General features: G+C 51.4%; 1 protein-coding gene and 1 non-coding gene across 13 annotated transcripts in view; both read right to left on the reverse strand.

Annotated features, from left to right (window-relative positions):
* EP400 (E1A binding protein p400) overlaps positions 1-20,713 on the reverse strand; it is a 108,869-nt gene that overhangs the window by 16,264 nt on the left and 71,892 nt on the right. For 9 of the 12 annotated variants that reach the window (XM_070475021.1, XM_070475017.1, XM_070475019.1 and 6 more), the window contains 19 exons: positions 20,510-20,679; positions 18,273-18,469; positions 16,166-16,277; positions 15,873-16,016; positions 11,285-11,428; positions 10,991-11,074; positions 10,558-10,692; positions 10,237-10,281; positions 9,981-10,134; positions 9,619-9,860; positions 9,312-9,485; positions 7,412-7,548; positions 7,234-7,290; positions 5,606-5,684; positions 5,263-5,514; positions 4,228-4,276; positions 4,036-4,145; positions 1,525-1,732; positions 1,216-1,409 (listed from right to left, as the gene is read on the reverse strand). In XM_070475021.1, coding sequence (XP_070331122.1) covers positions 1,216-1,409; positions 1,525-1,732; positions 4,036-4,145; positions 4,228-4,276; positions 5,263-5,514; positions 5,606-5,684; positions 7,234-7,290; positions 7,412-7,548; positions 9,312-9,485; positions 9,619-9,860; positions 9,981-10,134; positions 10,237-10,281; positions 10,558-10,692; positions 10,991-11,074; positions 11,285-11,428; positions 15,873-16,016; positions 16,166-16,277; positions 18,273-18,469; positions 20,510-20,679 — 2,687 coding nt within the window. The remainder of the gene's footprint in view (positions 1-1,215; positions 1,410-1,524; positions 1,733-4,035; positions 4,146-4,227; positions 4,277-5,262; positions 5,515-5,605; positions 5,685-7,233; positions 7,291-7,411; positions 7,549-9,311; positions 9,486-9,618; positions 9,861-9,980; positions 10,135-10,236; positions 10,282-10,557; positions 10,693-10,990; positions 11,075-11,284; positions 11,429-15,872; positions 16,017-16,165; positions 16,278-18,272; positions 18,470-20,509; positions 20,680-20,713) is intronic. The other 3 variants (XM_070475020.1, XM_070475028.1, XM_070475025.1) reach the window with 1 other exon arrangement.
* On the reverse strand, positions 18,714-18,844 carry LOC139037901 (small nucleolar RNA SNORA49). The gene has a single exon (XR_011490850.1). It is a non-coding gene; the product is annotated as a small nucleolar RNA SNORA49 (small nucleolar RNA).

A 20,713-nucleotide genomic window follows, 5' to 3' on the forward strand; every position in this document is an offset into this window, starting at 1 on the left:
TAACAAGATAAAAATATTCTAGGGAATAAAAAATTTTTTAGGAAAACTGATACTAAGTTATTCATTCATGACTGTCAGATCTCTTTCAAGATGCTGAAAAAGAAAAGGACTTTGCAACTGGTTTAGGAGAGGGCAGGGAAGAGAGGAAAGGAATCAGGTGCATGAGTGGGTCACCGGGGCTCTGAGCAGCTGAAAGTGGGGAGCAGGGCACTAAAGGCCCTGCCATCATAGAGTGGAAGGAGCAGGGAGGTGGGCGGGGGAGGCAATAGTGTGGGGAGCGGCACAGACCCGCTCTGACAACTCGCCCCTGCTGGGCTGGGCAACCCTAATTCAGCGCTGCCCATCAGCATTCCGCAGCAATGGATATGCTCTGGAGCTGGGCTGTCCAATGAGATGGTCACAGCCATGTGTGGCCTTGCACCCTTGAGCTGTGGCTGGTGTGACGGAGGATGGAAAGTTGAGTTTGGTCACATTTTGTTTCTGTGGTGTTCACGCGGGTGCCCCTCCAGGATGAAGTCCTGGCTGGTGCTCGCAGGTCCTCAGGGTCCTCCAGCACCCTGGGCCCCTCTATCACCCACAAGGGGCAGGCCCAAGGGCAGGTACTTACTGTGGCAGCTCCGACAGCCAGCTGCAATTCTAAAATACCATCTTGATTCTATTACATACGTTTTTCTGACTCCTTTCTATGTTGAGTATTAATGCTTTTCCATTTGTGGCAGTATTTCCTTTTAAAATGAATGTGTTTGGTTGTATAACAGCACAGGTGGTACAGAGAGTGGCAAAATTCAGGAACATCAGTACTCAAATGACTGACACTGAGAAACGATAATGCAAATGAACAACTCCTAGAGAAACCAAGTCTTCACCACCTCGGCTCTTAAACTGTAGATGAATGCTTTTCACCAACATTTTCTCAGGCTGGGAAAAGGGTCCAGTGGCCTTCAAGTTCTCCCTGGAGCCTGAGCTGCTGCACACAGCACAAGCAAGCAGGTGGGAAGATGCATCTGGAAACAGGGATTAAGGCCTCAGAGAGCTGGGAACAAGCTGGTCACATGATCATGGAAGCGGCCCTGTAGGCAAGGTTGTTTCTAAAGACAACACACATACACTTCCCACACAAAGACGATGGCAGGTTGTGCAGAACACATTCTGAATGACACAACACAAAAAGGCGTCATCACACAGCGGGCGTCAGGGTTTCGAGAAGATGCTCACCGGTGTCAATTTGCCCACAGCCTTGATCTGTGCCGGCGACTGGGCCTGGCCTTGGATCTGTGGGACCTGCACCTGTGAGGCCTGTTGCTGCTGCTGCTGCTGCTGCTGCTGCTGCTGCTGTTGCTGCTGCTGCTGCCGGAGGAGCTGAAAGTGTGCGGGCGTGATGGTTTTCCCTGGGAGCTGGACTCCTGTGGCTGAAGAGGTTGTCTGGTGAGACCGCAGCCCCCCAGACACACACACACACACACCTGAGCCCTCAGGAGCTGTAAGAGCAGGGCAGGTCATGTAGGAAACCAACCCTGCCTTTACCTTGGGACACCTGAGTCACCAAAGACCGGGTTGGGGTCTGCACGGGGGTCAGGCTGGTAGTGACCACAGCCGAGGCCGTCACTGAGGTGACCGCTCGAACACCCTGAGTCGGTGCCAGGGACACCAGGTCAGATGTGGCCGTGGCTGGGGAACCAACTGCTCGAGGCTGGGTGTGGACCACTTGGGCAGGAGCAGAGCCTCCGGAGGTCTGGAAAAGGCAAAGGGAAGAGAACTGTCAGGCTGCTTCACGATACTCAAGATTCTACAGTCATCAGGTGAAGAAAAAAGGCCACAAAACTCTAAAACCTAGAAAATGAAGCCTTCTGACAAAGTGCTGAGAGACCTGTGAGGGCAAAACCTGTGCCCTGGGCTACAGCAGGTGGCAACATGCAGAAAAGGAAGATCCCCTCCCCCGTCTAACACTTGCCCTGTGCCTATCCAGGTGTCCTCACTCAAAAGACCTTTGGTTTTCCAAGAAACCATCTAGATGCCCATGTTTATCCCTGCAAAACACACCAGGACCCTATTCCCCATGGTCATCCCCAGCCGGGCATGGAAGCTGCAGCCCTGAACCCGCTCCCATCCACTCCAGGCCTCGTGGCGTCCCAGCTGAAGTAACTTCTCAGATCTCTTGTCCATTAAAAAAAAAATTATTCTGTCCACTATTAAAAGTTGTTGATTTTCTTACTGTTGATGCAAGAATCTTCATATATATATATATATATATATATATATAAAATTTATTTTGGACTGGTGTTGGGTTTTCATTGCTGCATGGGCTTTTCTTTAGTTTCAGTGAGCGGGCTTCTCATTGAGGTGGCTTATTCTTTTTTTTTTTTATTTTCAACATTGAGGTGGCTTACTCTTGTGGAGAACCTACTCTAGCGCGTACAGTCTTCAGTAGCTATAGCACATGGGCTCAGTAGTTGCATCTCCTGGGCTCCAGAGCACAGGTTTAGTAATTGCAATGCAAGGGCTTGGCTACTCCACATCATGTGTGATCTTCCCAGACCAGGGATCAAACCTGTGTCTTCTGCACTGGCAGGAGGATTCCTTACCACTGATCTACAAGGGAAGCCTGGAAGAATCTTTATATAATCTAAATACCAGTTCTTTCTCAGGTATATTTTCTATGCCTTTAATTTTATTAATAATGTTTTCCAAAGAGCAGAAATTCTTGATTTGATGATGCTTCATTTATTAATTTTTTCATAATTCACAAGATTTTGGTATCTTGGGAAATCTTTGCCTAAACCAAGGTAGCAAAGATGTTCTATTTTTCTTCTAGAAATTTTATAGTTTGGGCCTATGACCCACTTTGAGTGACTTTCTATATACAGTACTAGTGAAACAGGTCAAAGTCCATTGCTATGCACATGGCTACGCAATTTCTCTAGCACCATTTGTTGAAAAGACTGTCCTTTCTCCACTGAATGAACTCTTCCAGCACTTTTAGCAAAAAGTAATCAACTATGTACATGTGGGTCTATTTCTAGACACTCTATCCTACTCCATGGATCTGTGTGTCCATCCTTTTGCCAACACCACGCATCCAGATCACTACCAACAACACCTGCACAGCACAGTTAGTTTTCAAAACTCAGGCCTTCCCTGGTGGTGGTGGTGGTAAAGGATCCACCTACCAATGCAGGGGACATGGGCTCAATTCCCCACTCTAGAATATTCCACAGGTCAACTAAGCCCATGCTCTGCAGCAAGAGAAACCACTGCAGTGAAAAGCCTGTGCACCACCACTGGACAGTAGCCCCCGCCCGCCACAGCTAGAGAAAGCCCTTGCACAGCAACGAAGACTCAGCGCAGACAAATAAGTAAACTTCAAAAAAATGCCCAAGAAGGATAGCACTCTATTTGCCAAATGCACGGCTGACTCTGAAGCCGCTTCTTCTCACTCGGGGCACATGTTGTCTCTAGGTCAGTGACTAAACTGGAACTCAGGACATAAATGTAAACTTGTCAATTTCAGTTGTTCACTTTTGCCTTTTATGGTGAAACACCACGCCCAGCAGGTGTGAGTGTCCTGTCTCCTGGTTTCGTGCTCAGGGGTTTTGCTGCTCTGCGTCATTCCCTCTGCCCAGGTCTGGCCCCTTCTTGCTTCCTACTCATGGGCCTAGATACCCCAGAAACCCACCACCCCGCCTTGTGCCCCATCGAGCACCGTCCACTCCTGTACTTGTGCAGTGGCCACCGTCCACTCACAGGCTAACCTGTCAGTACGGTACATGGGGCACCCTGTCCATTTGTCAGAGACATGCTCTCACCCCCTTCCTTCTCCTGGAGTTACGGTGGGGATTTCAACACCCTCTCCCTCAAAAAGAACAATATGGAAACCATCCTCTGCACACCTGAATGTTTTTGGTATTTTATGAAATTCAGACTAGATCAGTACTTTCTATACCAATGGAATTCTTTTTTAAAAAAAAACCAGACAACTTTGGCAGCATCCTAGGTCATGCACACCACCCAAAACACCCAGGAGCAGGGACAACTCACAGTTAAGGCTCCAGGTGCCACGGGTGAAGCCAGACGCTTGTTAATGGACTGGAAGGTGGCGGCGGGGACACCAGCGATGGTGTTCACGATCACATTTCCACTCACGGTGCCTGCAGGGAGAGAGGGTGTGAGGCAGGAGGACAGGAGAGAACTCACCTCCAGTTGTGGCATCTTACCCGTGAGGCTTCTTACCCGCAGGCATGCTCGTCCCTGTGACAGACGTTTTGATGGCTCCTGCCTGCTGAAGGAAGGAAACTATTTGAATTTTAGGTCAAGTTCTCCCCTGTGCAGATGCTCCAAAGCCTTCCATTTCATCAGGATAAAATTCAAAGTCTTAATCGCAGTTACTCAGACCACGTGGCCGACTTCAGCGCCCCCTCTCCCCACGTGATCCCCACACACCTAACCATTCTCCCACCTCCTCCCACACTGCTGGGTCTGTGCCTCGGTCACCAAGCTCCAGCCACACTGATCCTTTTAACCCCATATTTGTCAAACTCAGGGCCTCTGTGCTAGCTATTTTCCATTCTTCTCTGACTAGTGTCACTTGGCTATAGGCTAGGGGCCAGTCCTGCACAAAGTCTTCCTGACCACCTAGCACTGGGCAGAGAGCAGCTCTCACACCAAACAGGTGCTTAGTTTTCTGAACAAGGAAGGACAGAGCTGCCCAAGTGCCCATAAAAACACCACTGTGGCAAATGCAGTAAAGAACACGGGGAGGAAATGACTCTATGTAACAAAGCCATCCCACGCTGGGCAGCAGTGTCTTCCCATGGGGGATTCTTACGTGTCACCACGCACACAAGAGACAGCACATAGCGGGGCACGCTGCGTGAGACCGTCAGACTACCATTCTTTTTTAAACACCTTTTACAGCCTCCCTCTCACAGGTGCACAAGCTTTGGGGGAGGGTGGGGCAGGGTTGGGAATGAGAGGTCTGCACTAACTGCTCTGCAAGTTCGCAGAGGTCAACCTCTTCACAGTTACACTTCACAAATCCCTAAACCCAAACTTCCTGTCTCTTCTACCAAGAAGAGTGGCTTCGCCTCCCACATCCCTACTGAGCTAAGCTAGCCAGGACAGCAGAGCCGGGCCTGTGTGGGGTGATGCAGGTGAAATAGCCGCTTCCTCGAGCGGGGGAAGACTGGGCCTCTGAAGGGCTTTGGGCTGGAAGCTGCAGGACCCCTTGGTGGGTATGCTGGACCCGACCTCCCTGTTCCTTCTCACCAGCACTGCGGCACTGCCCACCGTCGTGATCGCAGGGGGTGCCTTTGGTGGGGGTGGCGCAGGCTGTGCAGGGGGCTGTGCCTGAGCCTGGGGCTGGACGGCAGGCGGCCCCGCGGGCTGCTGGCTGCCCGCTGCTGAGGGCTGGGGCAGAGGCGGAGGCGGCTGCTGGGGCGGCGGGGGCTGTGGCTGAGGCGGGGGCGGTGGGGGCTGTGTCACGGGCGGCTGCTGTGCCTTCTGCTGGTCGGCCAGCGCCTACAGGGGCAGAAAGGAACAGTGTCGTGGGAAGGAGTTGGCCCAGCAGACCGCCCCAGCCCGTGGGCCCTGCCCACCCACTGCACCACACCTTTTTCTCCTTGGCAATGCGCTCTGCCCGGAGGGACGCAACCTGAATAGGAGGCAGGGGTTTGTCGTAGTTGATGCCACTAGAGACGAAAAACAAAAAAGAAATGTATTGCAAGTTCTAAAACAGACAGACATTCTAGGAACCCGAATCCCCCATTTCCCATCCTGCCAGGTGCTGGGACATGACTCCTACAAAGCCTCACAGGCCAGGGCGCCTGGCGGGTTGGCCCTGGGAAGGGGAAAGGATGACCTTCCAACAGGAACTCCTGGAAGGGGGGCCTGGGCCTGACTCCCCTCTGCAGCAGTACTCGGCTGGGGCCCCAAGATGTAGGGACAAGAAGGCCATTCAGCACTGTGCCCCTCAGAGCAGACTGCCTGCCCCTCCACCCAGCAAACTGCTCACCCCACCTGTCCTAAGCATCAGCCTTCCTCCAAGGGGCCTTCAGGAGAGGTCAGCTGGTCACCCGCCTAGTACCGTGAGCACCCAACGGTCCTCTCCAGCCTCTCACAGCAACCTTGCTTCCAAGGTTCCTGCGCCCCCCGCCCCCCATGCCAGTCACAGGAAGGCTGGCTCTGCCCTGTGCGCTCCCTCTAGTTCTCAGGGCGGCTCACCAGCACGGCCCAGGTGCTGACGGCACAGGTGCTGTGCTGCACCAGTCTGGTACCTCTGGATGCCAGCCCCCCCCCGCCAAGTCACATGTCCCCAACCCGCCCAGCACTTTGTCTCCCATCCTCTGACCACCAATGTCAGTCCACTCAGCCCCCAAGGCTGCCCTGCAACCCATCCAGCTGCCCCCATATTCAAGTAAAGATGCAAAGACAATCTGTACCGTGAAGAGACACAGAGAGGGGTTGGGGTGTGAGCTGCCACGAGAAAACGGTGACATGTGAGAGTGAGGCTAGGGGAGGGACCCACATGCCGGGGGAGACCATCCCAGATAGAGCGACCCACATGGCAGAGCCGTGAGGCAGGGACTGCCGGCCCACTCGAGCAGCAGCCCGAGGCTTAGGCCCTTGGTGTGTCTGGGAGGGCTGGGGTTCTTAGCAGGGACAGGCCCGTGTCTGGCAGTATCTGCAAAACCTGCTTGGTTACAAGGAAAGCTTGAGTCTGAGTGGCACCTAGGTTCCATCTGAACACATTCTTTCCTCCCCGAATTTTAAGGCAAACACACAGAAAGTGACAGGGATTTTACAGCCAACACCCAGGTGCCAAGCAGCTCAGATTGCACAGTTCTCTGTCAGTGCTCTCTCACCCCGACCCATCTCTCACCCACCGTCTCACTACCTATCTATCTAGTCATTTTTTTTTTTCCTTTGCAAAATTTCAAAGCAAGAACACCCACCCCCAACAGCATATATTTTCAGGGCAGAGCCAACAAGACATCTGCCAGCACAGAGACGCTGAAGGAGGAGAAGCCGCTCTTCCTCCTGCAGGCCATCAGGCCATCAGACTGCAGGTAGGACACCACCTCATCACGTGAATGGGGACACCAGCCAGCCAGGCATGCCCCACCTCGATGCCTGGACACACTGTCTGTACAATAACTCACTGAACTTGTAGAGTTTAAGAAAGCCCTAAAATGAGGTCATTTTCAAACAGTTAAAACTGTATCACAAACACAGGAATACCTTTCTGCCAATACAGAAGCGTGCTTGGGGTTTTTCTGAAAGGGGTTCATGCCAAGCCTGCAACACAGAAAGAGAGAAAGTTACTGAACAAAGGAAAAGGCAAAGGCGGGAAGGCCAACAGTGAGAACGAGCCCCCACTGACTCCGCGTGGCTGGCAAGGGGGACCTGGGAAGCATACAGGGGCTTGATGGGGGGGCTCCTCTTGCCGGCAGTCATCTTCATCAGGTCAAAGTGGCTCGTGTACAGCTGGGTGTGTGTGGCATTCTCGTCCTGGGCGTACATCTGGCCTGTGCGCAGAGGGCGGTTGTTCTTACTCTGAAACAGAATGGGGCAGCACAGCAGTCAGACACCGACCTGTGAACGGGGTCCCCGACTGGGAGCCTAATGTGAAACCACTGAGCCCCTTCTTCCTGACCTTCTCTCTGAGACTCAACATAGAACAGCAACGACACAGTGGCCGTTATCCACCGACCACACTCCCCAGCCTATGCGAGGCCTCCTTGCCCATCCCTGGAAGAAGAAGGGGACGCCTCCAGCTGGGAAGACAACAGTGAGGCCAATGGATCACACAGCAAGCCACCAACAGACAGAACACCTTGACTGTGATCCGCCCCTGGGCACCAGCTTGCCCTCCCAGGGGCCTCTGCCCCCAGTGGACGTGAAGGATGGGACTCTAGCATTATTTGTGCCTGGGACTCTCTCCTCCACGGGCCCTATGGTGAAACTAGGCACCTCCTTGCTCCTGTAGAACTTCAGGGCGGTCCCTCCCGGCCCACAGGCCACCCCACAGAGGCTGCGTGAGTCCCTCCTGTAGATGTAACATGTCTGACCACCCCTGCTTCAATGGGTGCAAGCAGGTCGTTGATGCAGGATGCCCCTATGGAGGAGCACTCTAATGCAAAGTAGCAAATCCCCGCATGCAGAAGTGAAACACCTTGGACACTGAGTGCCTACCGGTCACTGGAATATGGTTCATTTCTAACCTCACTCTATGCTCTGCTGCACAGGCACTTAACAAACTTCCCAGTTTATTCAGAACATCACCTTCTATAAATGACCTTTGCCATTTTCTTTAGCTTCACACATGAGCTATAACAGAGCGTCAAGTTTCAGCTTGACGATTTACTGTATCCAAGTTACGACAATTGTTAGAAATGCTTCCCAAACCTAATGGATCTGACACCGGAAGCCCTGTTGATGAAAGCATCGCAAAATGGTGTTCTGAGTAAAGACTGCTTTTCTGGTATTTGTTTTCAAACGAGGAAACAAACATGTCTTATCCAGAGACAACTGTTTTTAGAAAAGTGAAATCTTGAGATTTGTTAAAGGGTGCTTATAGGAAAAATGTAAGTAACGTTCATGAATTAGAAATACAGGAGCAAACTTGATCAAAGCTTAGGACGTCTCCTGCTGCTACTTCTGCCCCGGGTGGTCCCAGGCAGAGATGAGGTCATCGCTCCTGTTCTGTGACTGGACGTGAGGACCATCACCCCAAAGACCACCAGCCAGAGGCCCAACACTGCGCACAGAGGCTTTCTACATGGAGGCTATGGACCCACTCCCAAAGGCAAGAAGGTGAGGACAGAGCAGATGGAGAAATGGCAAGAGACAAATGCAGTTCAAGGGGGATGAGAAAAGGTGCCACAGTGGAGACATCCTCGGCAGCCACCCTGACTGTGGGGCTGGGCCTCCTGACGACACACCACGTCTGCAGTCAGTGTCCACGACGCCTGCAGCTAGGACCAGGGTGTCCAGCACCCATCAACCCCCTGCAGCAAGGCGTGGAGGCGGAGGCACGGACAGACCCTCCTTCATGTCAGCTGACAGCAGAGAGCAGGGGCCCTTCCACTCACCCAACCCTGAAAGGAGGAAGCCCTCAGATGGCGCCAGGGCCACCAGACAGCACACAGAACTTTCCAGAGGACACAGCAGTGTGGCCGCTCCCTATGAGGTGGGATCTCAGCACCCAGACCACTGCTGACAGTAACTGTGACTGCGCTGCCCCCTCTCAGGGCCTTGGCAAATACTGCACACCCTCACCCACCTCTGCCTAACCCCCCAGCCCCCATGAGCCTCACCTTGCCCTCCTCCCTGGGGATGAGCACATTCTCGTAGCGGTTCCGGCACTGCTTGGAGGAGCGGTAGATGCGGCTGCACGAGTTGACGACATCACTGACCAGGTCCCAGTTGGGCGTGTGGGCCGGGGATACGATTGTGAGGTTCAAAGGCAGCTCAAGGAGCTGCTTCACGGCCTGGAGGATCGGGTTCAGGACCCGCAGGTCAAGGCCCTGCCCATCGGACGCTTCCCCATGCCCCTACCCTCCCTACCCCCCGTCCCAAGGGCCCCAATGACGGGGCCGACCAAGGTCGGGGCCTCGGACTCACCTGCAGCAGCGCCCAGTCCTCGCTGATGAGCCACTCGGGGTTGTCGGGTCCGGACTCAGTGGTCGGTTTGGCAAAAGTCGGCAGAGGTTTGGCGAACTGCGTCTGCTGCTTCAGCAGAATGTTCTTCTTCTGCTCCTTGCCCTCCCGGCGGATCTTCAACATGCCAGGGGTCGCGCGGTCAAACAGCGACCGCGGGGGCACCACGGCCTCCCCGTGCCGCTGTTTCTTCTTCCTGCCTGCGGCTGCACGGAAAGCAGCTTCAGCTAGCGGGTTAGTGGGCCAAGGTGGGGAGCGGAAAAGCCACAGGGAGGGTAACCGAGGCCACCGGCAGCCACAAGCCCTCTCCCCGCGCACAAGCCCACCTGAGGGGTCCGTTTTGTGTCGGCGGCGCTCCTTCCTCACATACACGGGCGGCAGCTTGGACTCGGGGATGGGAGTGGTTTCGTACATGAGACACATGACCGAGTCGATGTAGATGTCGTTGTCGTCCTGAGGGGGTGTGGGCGGCGTCCAGAGCTGCGTGCAGGAGGGACAAGCCTGAGCTGGGTGGCCACAGGGGCAGCGGGCCCAGCACGGCGGGAGGCAAGGGTCTGGGGGCGTGGGGACACGGGCACTCACCGGCATGACCTCCGTCTGCCCGTCAGCGCCCTCACACACAAACTCCTGAGGGAAAAGGGGAGGCTTTTCAGGTCCGCGCAGCCCTCACTTTGAGCTGCAAGTGATCAACTGTCTACCTTCACGTCAGTTAATAAGCCTTCGAAATAAGCATGCAGCACCGCTATTGCCAAGACCTAAACTACACTTCCATCACAGCTGGCACGACGGTGGGGAAAGCCAGCAGCAGGGAACAGAAACCCCCTAACCCGGCGCTGGACCAAGACAGGCCCAGCCCGTCAGCCCCGGGTCCATAGACAGGAGGCCTTGGAGGGGCGCCCGTACCGCGCTGTAGGCGTCCTCCCGGGTGTAGGTGAGGAGCTGCTCCTGCTCCTGCTCCAGCCGCACCCTGGCCTCCTGTTCCCGCAGGCTCCGCGCGTTCCGGGCCTCCCATTCACGCACAGCGGTCAGCACGGCGCCCTGCGGGAAGACCGGCCATTCCCATCGCTGCCCCACACTGCCCGGCCAGCCTCCCGGTCCTCAGGCCCCTTTTCCTCTTCCCAATACATGACCCTCTAATCAAGCACCGAGCTGCTTCAAAACCAAGGAAAACCACCTGGTGTAGGGTTTCAGAGGCTTTGCCCATCTGATCACTTTACATACGGGTGGGGTTTGGTTTTAATGCCTTGAATTCTGAGTGAGTCACACTTCCAACCCAGTTTAACACTGAAGAATCATATTCTCACACATGAAGATAGTCAAAAGTGCAATCTCTTACCTCGCTACTTCTCTCCTTTTCTTGATCAATGGAAGTATGGAATAATTCCAGGTAATTCAAGGCATACTTTTCAATTGGTGTGAGCTGTATCAAAATGCATTTTTTGAACAGAATTAGTAGCAAGTTCATAAGGATTTAGTTCCTCGTATAACCCCCCACCAGCACCTGAATCAAAATAGCGACTGGTCTTGGTCAAGAATGAGCAAGAAATGCCTCACAGAAAGGTCACATGCTTAAAATATCTAGGTATAAAGAAAAGCTGAAGTAGAAACCCAGAAGAGAAAACGCCCAAACCTGCCCCATGAAGTCCGCTAACTCCTCCAGCTGTGAGGGCTCCTCGTCCCACCTGGGACCGCTGGAGTCAGGCGACCCGGGCACGGCCTCCTCAGCCGGCTTCTGGGCATCCTCCTCCTCCAGGTACTCAATGCTCTTGAGGGCCTGCAGGATGTACATGCTGCGTGGGGTGACTTTAATATGCTTTGAACACTCTAAATAAGGGGTCTTGGAAAAGAGCCACACACGGACCTGACTATATGCCCACACTGCACACCGAGCGCCCCCCCACCACAGCAATGCGTGTGCTCTTCAGACCCTCACACACTTTGGGGAAAAGCCTCAGGACACAGGCCGACACGCACAGCAAGGCCCCCAGACTCAGAGAACCAAGCAGAATGGGGTGTCTCGCTCTATTGCACACCCGACACCCACCTTTCCACCCCAGTCCCACCACAAGGGCGCTTCATGGTGCATGTGACATACGCCCTGGTCCGTGGCGTAGACAGAAACCAAACCCCCAGGAAGACAGTCCTTGGCACCACCATTCAAGAAACACAAATTAGACTAGCAGATAACACATGCTCCTCTCTCAACAGCCGGAAGGTACAACTGTCAGGGGCTGGCAGACTCAAGACACACACGCTCACGTGGGGGGTGGTGGGGAGGATCACGCAGCTTAAAGAGGATTCAGTTAAGAAATCCTCTAGGCAGGGCAACTAGGCAAATCTTCAAAGTTTAAATGGTAAACTAACCTCACACGATACCCAGAAATTATTTCCAAACAGACTGTCCATCTAAGCATGAGAGATAAAACACTGAAGCATCTACAAGAAAGTACAGGAGAACCTCTCAGAACGCAAAAGTATCAATCACTTCACAAAGACAGTGGCATTAGGACCAAGAATTTCTGCTCACAGAGACAGAGTATTAAAAAAGACAAACCACAGATTGGGAGAATATATTTTACATGTATCCCACAAAGGCCTTGCACTCAGAATGTAGAAAAAATGCCAACAAGCCATTAAGAAAAAGAGACAACCCAGTTAAAAAAAAAACAAAAAAACACAGAAAACGATGCGAACAAGCATCTCACAAAAAAGTACCCACACGACCAATGAACACAAAGCTCACCAGCCAAGAGCAAGCTGCAATTCCACCAGAGACGCGCCCACACGGCCCCCATGCCTGCACCTCTGAACTGGTCCCCAGCCCAGTGTCAACACAGAGCCAGATGATGGTCCTAAGCCACATGTCCTTGGGCAGCCTGTCTCCATCACTGCTGATCCCCGGTCACACCTGACTTCTGCTGTCCAGACTCAGAGGTGCTGTCCCTCCACCCGTAACACTCCTAGACACTGCTCATCACACCACTGCCATGAGGTGATGGTCCAGCATCTCTCCTGTCACTAAAACAGAAGCTCCAGGGAGGATGAGAGGTCTTTTTCTCAACACTATACCCCTACTGCTTAGAACAGTGTTTGACACACAGTGTAAGACAACCCACCAGAACACTTCAAAGAATCTCTATGTTGAAAAAACATGCCAAGCCAATGTCTCTAAGTCACACTAAGAAGCAACAGCAAGGGTGTATGACAGGCTCACATTCCTCAAATACTCGCCCCTTTAGACCTCACATTTTTCTTCCAGGATCCATGTAAGATTTTTACCAACGGTTAAGGATTGTCGGGACAAATATCAATAACATCAGATATGCAGATGATACAACCCTTATGGCAGAAAGTGAAGAGGAACTAAAAACCCTCTTGATGAAAGTGAAAGAGAAGAGTGGAAAAGTTGGCTTAAAGCTCAACATTCAGAAAAATAAAATCATGGCATCTGGTCCCATCACTTAATGGGAAATAGATGGGGAAACAGTGGAAACAGTGTCAGACTTTATTTTGGGGGGCCCCAAAATCACTGCAGATGATGAATGCAGCCATGAAATTAAAAGACGCTTACTCCTTGGAAGGAAAGTTATGACCAACCTAGATAGCATATTAAAAAGCACACATTACTTTGCCAACAAAGGTCTGTCTAGTCAAGGCTATGGTTTTTCCAGTGGTCATGTATGGATGTGAGAGTTGGACCATGAAGAAAGCTGAGTGCCTAAAAATTGATGCTTTTGAACTGTGGTGCTGGAGAAGACTCTTGAGAGTCCCTTGGACTGCAAGGAGATCCAACCAGTCCATCCTAAAGGAGATCAGTCCTGGGTGTTCATTGGAAGGACTAATGCTGAAGCTGAAATGCCAATACTCTGGCTACCTCATGCGAAGAGTTGACTCATTGGAAAAGACCCTGATGCTGGGAGGGATTGGGGGCAGGAGGAGAAGGGGACGACAGAAGATGAGATGGCTGGATGGCATCACCAACTTGATGGACATGAGTTTGAGTAAACTCCAGGAGTTGGTGATGGACAGGGAGGAGTGGCATGCTGTGATTCATGGGGTCACAAAGAGTCAGACATGACTCAGCGACTGAACTGAACTGAATGATTACCTCCAGGAAAAGTAATCTACTGTTTCCCCACTATCATTTCATTTATGTTATAATGTTTTGGGTTTGCGGTGGGGGCGGGGGGGGCGTGGTGTTTCTTAAGTTGAGAGTTATGTTTTGTTTTTTTATTTATTGTTTAAATATTGGGTGTACTAGGTCTTCAGTGTGGAACTTGGGCTCCAGAGTGTGCAGGCTCAGTAGTTGTGTCACAAGGGCTTAGCTGTCCTGAGGCTTTACGAGATTTTAGTTCCCCAATCAGGTACTGAACCCATGTGCCCTAAATTGGAAAGTGAATTCCTAACCACTGGATGACCAGGGAAGTCCCCGTCAGGCTGTTTGAGATTTTCTTAAAAGCCTAAAGCACCTGTCACCTATTTTAAAAACAACAGGGTAGTTCTATTTCCAGCTTTTTAAGAAATCTCCACACTGTTTTCCATAGTGGCTGTACTAATTTGCATTCCCACCAACAGTGTAAGAGGGTTCCCTTTTCTCCACACCCTCTCCAGCATTTATTGCTTGGAGATTTCTTAAAAAGCTGGAAATAGAACTGCCATATGACCCAGCAATCCCACTTCTGGGCATACACACCGAGGAAACCAGATCTGAAAGAGACACGTGCACCCCAATGTTCATCGCAGCACTGTTTATAATAGCCAGGACATGGAAGCAACCTAGATGCCCATCAGCAGACGAATGGATGAGGAAGCTGTGGTACATATACACCATGGAATATTACTCAGCCATTAAAAAGAATTCATTTGAATCCGTGCTAATGAGATGGATGAAACTGGAGCCCATTATACAGAGTGAAGTAAGCCAGAAAGATAAAGACCATTACAGTATACTAACACATATATATGGAATTTAGAAAGATGGTAACGATAACCCTATATGCAAAACAGAAAAAGAGACACAGATGTACAGAACAGACTTGTGGACTCTGGGAGAAGGCGAGGGTGGGATGTTTCAAGAGAACAGCATCGAAACATGTATATTATCTAGAGTGAAACAGATCACCAGCCCAGGTTGGATGCATGAGACAAGTGCTCGGGCCTGGTGCACTGGGAAGACCCAGAGGGATCGGGTGGAGAGGGAGGTGGGAGGGGGGACCGGGATGGGGAATACATGTAAATCCATGGCTAATTCATTTCAATGTATGACAAAAACTACTGTAATGATGTAAAGTAATTAGCCTCCAACTAATAAAAATAAATGGGGAAAAAAAAAAAAAACAGGGTAAATCGATCTGTTCCTCCTGATACAGAAACAGCTGTAAGTATTTCTATGCACCTGACATTACCCACAGACTACTCCTAGAAGAAAATGTGAGAAACAGTGGACAGTGGTTGTCTCTGAGAGAAAAGTGAGGGCGTGATGCAAGAGACTTACTTTTCACCATAAATTTTTGAAGATTTTACCACATGTATTTATAACTACTCAATAATCGAACAGCTAAGTTTCAAAAATAGAAGAGGAGCCATCCTGTAGTCAAAAGCCCCTCCAAGAGGCAGGACGGGAACAGAGCCTCAGGGAGGAGAGCGAGGTGGCCCTGACGGGTGGGTGTGTGATGTGTCTGCACAGTAGCTTGTGAGACAAGTGTGCAACCTGCGAGCGTCTGGGCCAAAAACACAGAAGGCAAGATTTCATTCAATCTCATAAACCTGAAGCATATCATCTCAGCACATAACCCACAATGATGACTGAGTGAAATAGCTGCTGTTCTCTGTGGTCTGGTCCTCAGAGTGGGACGTGGGGCTCACGCCAGGGCTGCCTTCAGCCCAGCAGCACTGCAACAGGGGAGCGCTGAGACGGCAGTGGGCAAGAGCCAAGGGGTTGGAGCAGAAGGTCACACGGGACAGTGTGGGGTGGCCCGAAAAGCATGGGTGGAAACAGTGACAGCGGGTGGCAGTGGCGGGGGCACGCCACTGTCTCCCGCGCCCTTCACCTCTTTTTACAGCTAAAATCCCCAACAACGAAAGCAGGGAAGGAGAAAGCTGACAGGTCAGGCCCAAGCAACTGGAGCCTGCGGAGGGGGAACAGTGGTGTTGCAGGAGCAGGGGCAGACCCAAAGCTCCAGATCCAACGATGCCAGGCAGGCACCAGCCATCCTTACCTCTATGAAAGGTCTTGCAATTTTGGGTGCGATGGTTTCTGTGACAGAAGGTTCCTGAGAAAGAACGACAAACTCCTCGGCCTTCACTGGGAAGCCAGTATCATCCATGGGTGGATAAACCTCAAACAGCTCCTGGATTGTCCGCTGAAACAAAAATGCGTATCACTGAGCCCATGACCTCTGCGCCCAGAAAACCACCAGCCACCAACCCCTCAACAGCATTAAACCCCCCAGTTCTGGTCACTGTGTGGCACCCCCTCCCCCGCCCCAGGCCTCCTCGCAGAGGACAGCACCTGCGTGAGGAACGCCATGGAGTAGTCGTTTCCCTGAGCAGCCACTTCTCGGATCAGATCTTTGGTGCCGTTTTTCAACAACTTCTCTTCAATGGAATTGCCACTCACGAGCCTACAAACCAAACGTGGACACACATGACAGCTAAATCCCTGGGAGCCCGAGGACAGCCTGAGTGCCATGGCACCTGGACCACAGCACCCGCGTGGAGCAGCATGTTGGCAGCGCTCTGAGCTGCTTCCTTCCTCTGTGAGGTGGACAGAGGGGACTGGAGGCCTGCGGGGTCGCCTGGCCGCTACCCCACATAGGGTGAGCCACACCACCACCTCCCATGCAGCAGGAGGGCTGGCCCCAGAGACCCACAGCACCCAAGCCGGCCGGCTGTGTCCCCTCATTGGCCCCTACCTGGAAAGACACACCCAGGACTTCAGACTCCTTGAGCCCTGTCTCCCTCAGTGCTGACGATGGCAGGCAGGTGCCCCCAAGTCTCTGTGCACCTCCCAAAGGAACCTGTATCTAGTGGCTGCAGCCCCAGGACCAGGGGCCCCTGGCTGCTGCTTCGTGCCACCTGGAAAGCTGCAGTAACCGCTCCTTACTTCCATGATCAGGGCTTTCATTAAGATGATGTTAAACCTCACTATCACTTTGGGAAATCCTTATACAGCTTTGTGAACCAGGTCTTCTTGTGCCAGAACAGAGCATGTCCTGCGCTCATGATATCACTCAGGTTATACCCTTTCACAACTTTACCCTCCACTCCTGCACATCCTGCACCTTTACTGCCAAGGTCGTTTCCGAGTGTCTACAGACTGTGGCTACTGAGAAGGAAATGTTTTCCCCATCACTAGCTAGTAACTGCTAAAGGGCCAATGGTAAGCAATCACACAATGAAACATTATTCGACACATAAACAATATACCAATTTTATATATATTTGCATGGAAACAGGCTCTAGACATACTGTTAAAATAAAACAGCATTACATGGTAAGACTGCTGGCACAAGCCATTTAAAAAAATCAGGGAGGGCTTCCCTGGTGGCTGCGTGGTAAAGAATCTGCCTGCCAATGCAGGAAATATGAGTTCGATCCCTGGTCCAGAAAGATCCCACGTGCTGCAGAGCGACTAAGTCTGTGCACCACCATCACTGTGCCGGCGCTCCAGAGCTCCGAGAGCTGCAACTGCTGCGGCCTGAGCGCCTCAGAGCCCGTGCTCTGCAACAAGAGAAGCCACCACAGTGAAAATTCTGTGCACTGCAACCAGAGAGCAGCCCCCGCTCACCTCAACTAGAGAAATGCCTGCACAGCAACAAAGACCCAGTACAGGCAGAAATAAGTAAAATTATTAAAAACAAATTTATATTAAAAAATTGGGGCTATGTCTGGAAAGACATTAAAATGATACTAATTGACAACTGGGCAGAGTCTTTACCTTCTCCGTGGGCTGTCATTTTTTTTTTCCCTTTTCAATGAACAAGTAACACATTTACAATGAAAAAAAATTAAGCTATTTAAAAACAGTGTGTGGATGACTACATCTTGAAAATGGTAAGGGTTATGCACGTGGGCTGGGGTTCCAGCCCTGGGCCAGCCACCAGGGACCACACACTCTGCAACCCTCCCAGAGGTGGCAGGAGCACAGAGGAAGGGGCGTGTCACAGGCCTGCACACTTGGGCACCAGATGGGCAGACAGAGGGCTGACACACAGTCACAGCCTCCTCTGCTTTTCTCAGCTATGTGTGGATGACCGCTTATAAGATTTAAATTATTTCAGTAGCCTGTTTACAAGTTGCCACAGTTGAGTGATAACAAATCATTTACATTTGACAATACCTGAAACAACCTAAAACCTGAGACACCCTCTTAAGGGTCAGAGACTCTAGAAGAAATATAATAGGTACATGTTAGAAGGACAGCACTTGTGTCTCAGCAGCAAACCCAGTCACCACTGCGAACAACTCAACTACGTCCCAAGCAAGGCTGAGTGTAAAGAAAGAACAGACGGGATAGCAGGAACGTGAGTCTGCCTGAAGGACAAGAAACACACGCGGCAGAAGCTTCTGCAGTGCGCTGCAGCCACCCCTGGCTGCCCCGCCAGCAGCTGCCTCACCTGTATATGTGCACGTCCTTGCGCCGCCCAATCCGGTCGCACCACTCCTGGGCCTTGGCGTCCATCACGGGGTTGAGGTCATGATCATAGAAGACCACCGCGTCCGCCTCCACGAGGCTCACACCTGTGGCACGGCTGTGTGTGGAGAGGAGGGCGCAGAAGATGCGCCGGTCTCGGTTGAAACTTCTCATCAGTTCCTGGGGTGAGATAAGCTCCCGAGTTAGCGCTCCTGACTAACGACAGGAAACCTCCAACATGTTCAGATGCTAATCAGTTAGAAATTATTTGGTGTGTCTCTCCTTTGACTCATGGTTCATGTTCCAATTACATCGGAGTTTAGCATTTTATCCTGGTTCTTTCAGGCATGTGCACTCTCCTTCACTTACTGATAGCTAACATCTCTACCCTGTTTGAAGGTTGCCTGCCAGCCTCCCACCCTGAACTGTCAGCTCCATGTGTAGGCCCCAGAGGACAGCAGAGTCTCCCTGGGGAGGGATGCGTGCTTGGTTCATGTACCCTCCAGCAATGCCAGGAGCCTTACAGCAAAAGCCCCTGGAGTAAGGCCGAGGGAGCTGCAGCCAGCCAGGGGCAGGGCCCTCCACTCCCTTCAGGGTTGCCAGCTGAAACGGCTTTCTTCCCACAACGTCTCTCCTGCAATGATTTCAGCGCCCAAGCAGACCTTAGGAGGAGACCAGCCCTCTTCTTCAAGAAATTCTCTACATACAGTAAATCACCTACACACAAACCTTCAAGTTGCCGGCTTTCAAAGATGCAAAGGTGAGTTCGCATGTTCCACCACGTTGGTTAGTTCACGTGTCTGGTGTAGACTGTCACGTGAGTGTATCCTCTACAAGGGATTGTGATTATGTGCACTTTACTGTACAGAGCATAGTGGTACATCATCTTTATATCAAGCCCAGAATGTCCAGAAGCAATGTAAAGGCAGTGGTGACATAGCTGATTGTGTTAGTTGGGGACTTAGGCTAACTTTGGTGGACTTATGAACAAACTGGACTTATGAATATGCTCTCAGAACAGAACTCGTTTGTATGTGGGGGACTTACTGTAATGTGTTACATTATTCTCAAGGGAACTTGCTACTTAAGACTGTGGTGTACTTCCTTCCAGGCCTTCTCAGCGTGGGGAGGCCTGCGTGTACTGGACGATGTGAAGTGGGTAATGCGATGCACAGTCCAGCAGCTTGTCTGCACTCAGGAACACTGTACCATGATACCAAGGCCTGTCATGAAACACTGCTGAGGATGACTTCCTAGTTCACCCTGTGGGATACTCAGGACAGCGCCAAGCCCTGTGGCCCACAGACCACTGTGGCCCATTCTTCTATTCCTGGACATGGACTGTGCTCCCGACTGGGGGTTATTACAAACACTTTCACAGACAATTGTGTAGATATGTCTTTAAGAAGCGTGATGCTGCTAAAGGAGTTCTAGATACAGAATAAGGGCTTCCCTGATAGCTCAGCTGGTGAAGAACCTGCCTGCAATGCAGGAGACCCTGGTTCGATTCCTGGGTGGGAAAGACCCACTGGATCTTGGGCTTCCCTTCTCTTGTGGCTCAGCTGGTAAAGAATCTGCCCGCAATGCAGGAGACCTTGGTTCAATCCCTGGGTTGGGAAGATCCACTGGAGAAGGGAAAGGCTACCCATTCCAGTATTCTGGACTGGAGAATTCCATGGACCATGTCCACGGGGTCACAAAGAGTTGGACATGCCTGAAGGACTTTCACTTCACTTCAGATACAGAATTACTAGGCTAACCGTATAACCATTTTTAAGGTTTACAACCCATCCTGCCAACTTGCTTTCTAGAAAGGTGTCCTAATTTACACCCCCACCAGCAGCCTGATGGAATCAAGCTACCCTCAGCTAACCTGGCAAGTAAAAACTGGGCATATTATTTGAACCTGCATTTTTTAAGTGTAAGTCAGTCATGAGGGCTTTTCTGTTTTCACATGGCTACTTCTTGAAGGACAACCATCTCGTTCTTATAAGGACTACACATCACCAATTTTGATTCTGAAACATCTATCCAACTGGATTTCCCAAGTAACAGGACTTATGAAAAAATGTCAAAGGGCGCAGCTAAAGTCCAGAGACATTAAGAGGTTCTTCTCTCTGTTTAGATAGCACGGCTCGGAGAAACCAGCTTAGAAACTAGCAATCAAAGTTAACCCAACCAAATCATAAACAGTAACAAAAGAAATGATTTCCTTCCTACCTGCCGTTGTTCACTGTTGGCGTTTTCATCAATTCTTATGTAGGTGAGATAATGGAAGTTCAAGAACATTTCTAAGATGTCCAACATGAGAACCATCTGCGATAAGATCAGCACTCGGCGTCCTTCAGACTTCAGCTTCTGAAGTAAGATGGCTAAGGCCTCCAGCTTTCCTGTGAAATGAGCGACACCAAGAGCATCTCATAA

The sequence above is a fragment of the Odocoileus virginianus genome, chromosome 12 (assembly GCF_023699985.2).
Source record: "Odocoileus virginianus isolate 20LAN1187 ecotype Illinois chromosome 12, Ovbor_1.2, whole genome shotgun sequence".
NCBI lineage: Eukaryota > Metazoa > Chordata > Mammalia > Artiodactyla > Cervidae > Odocoileus > Odocoileus virginianus.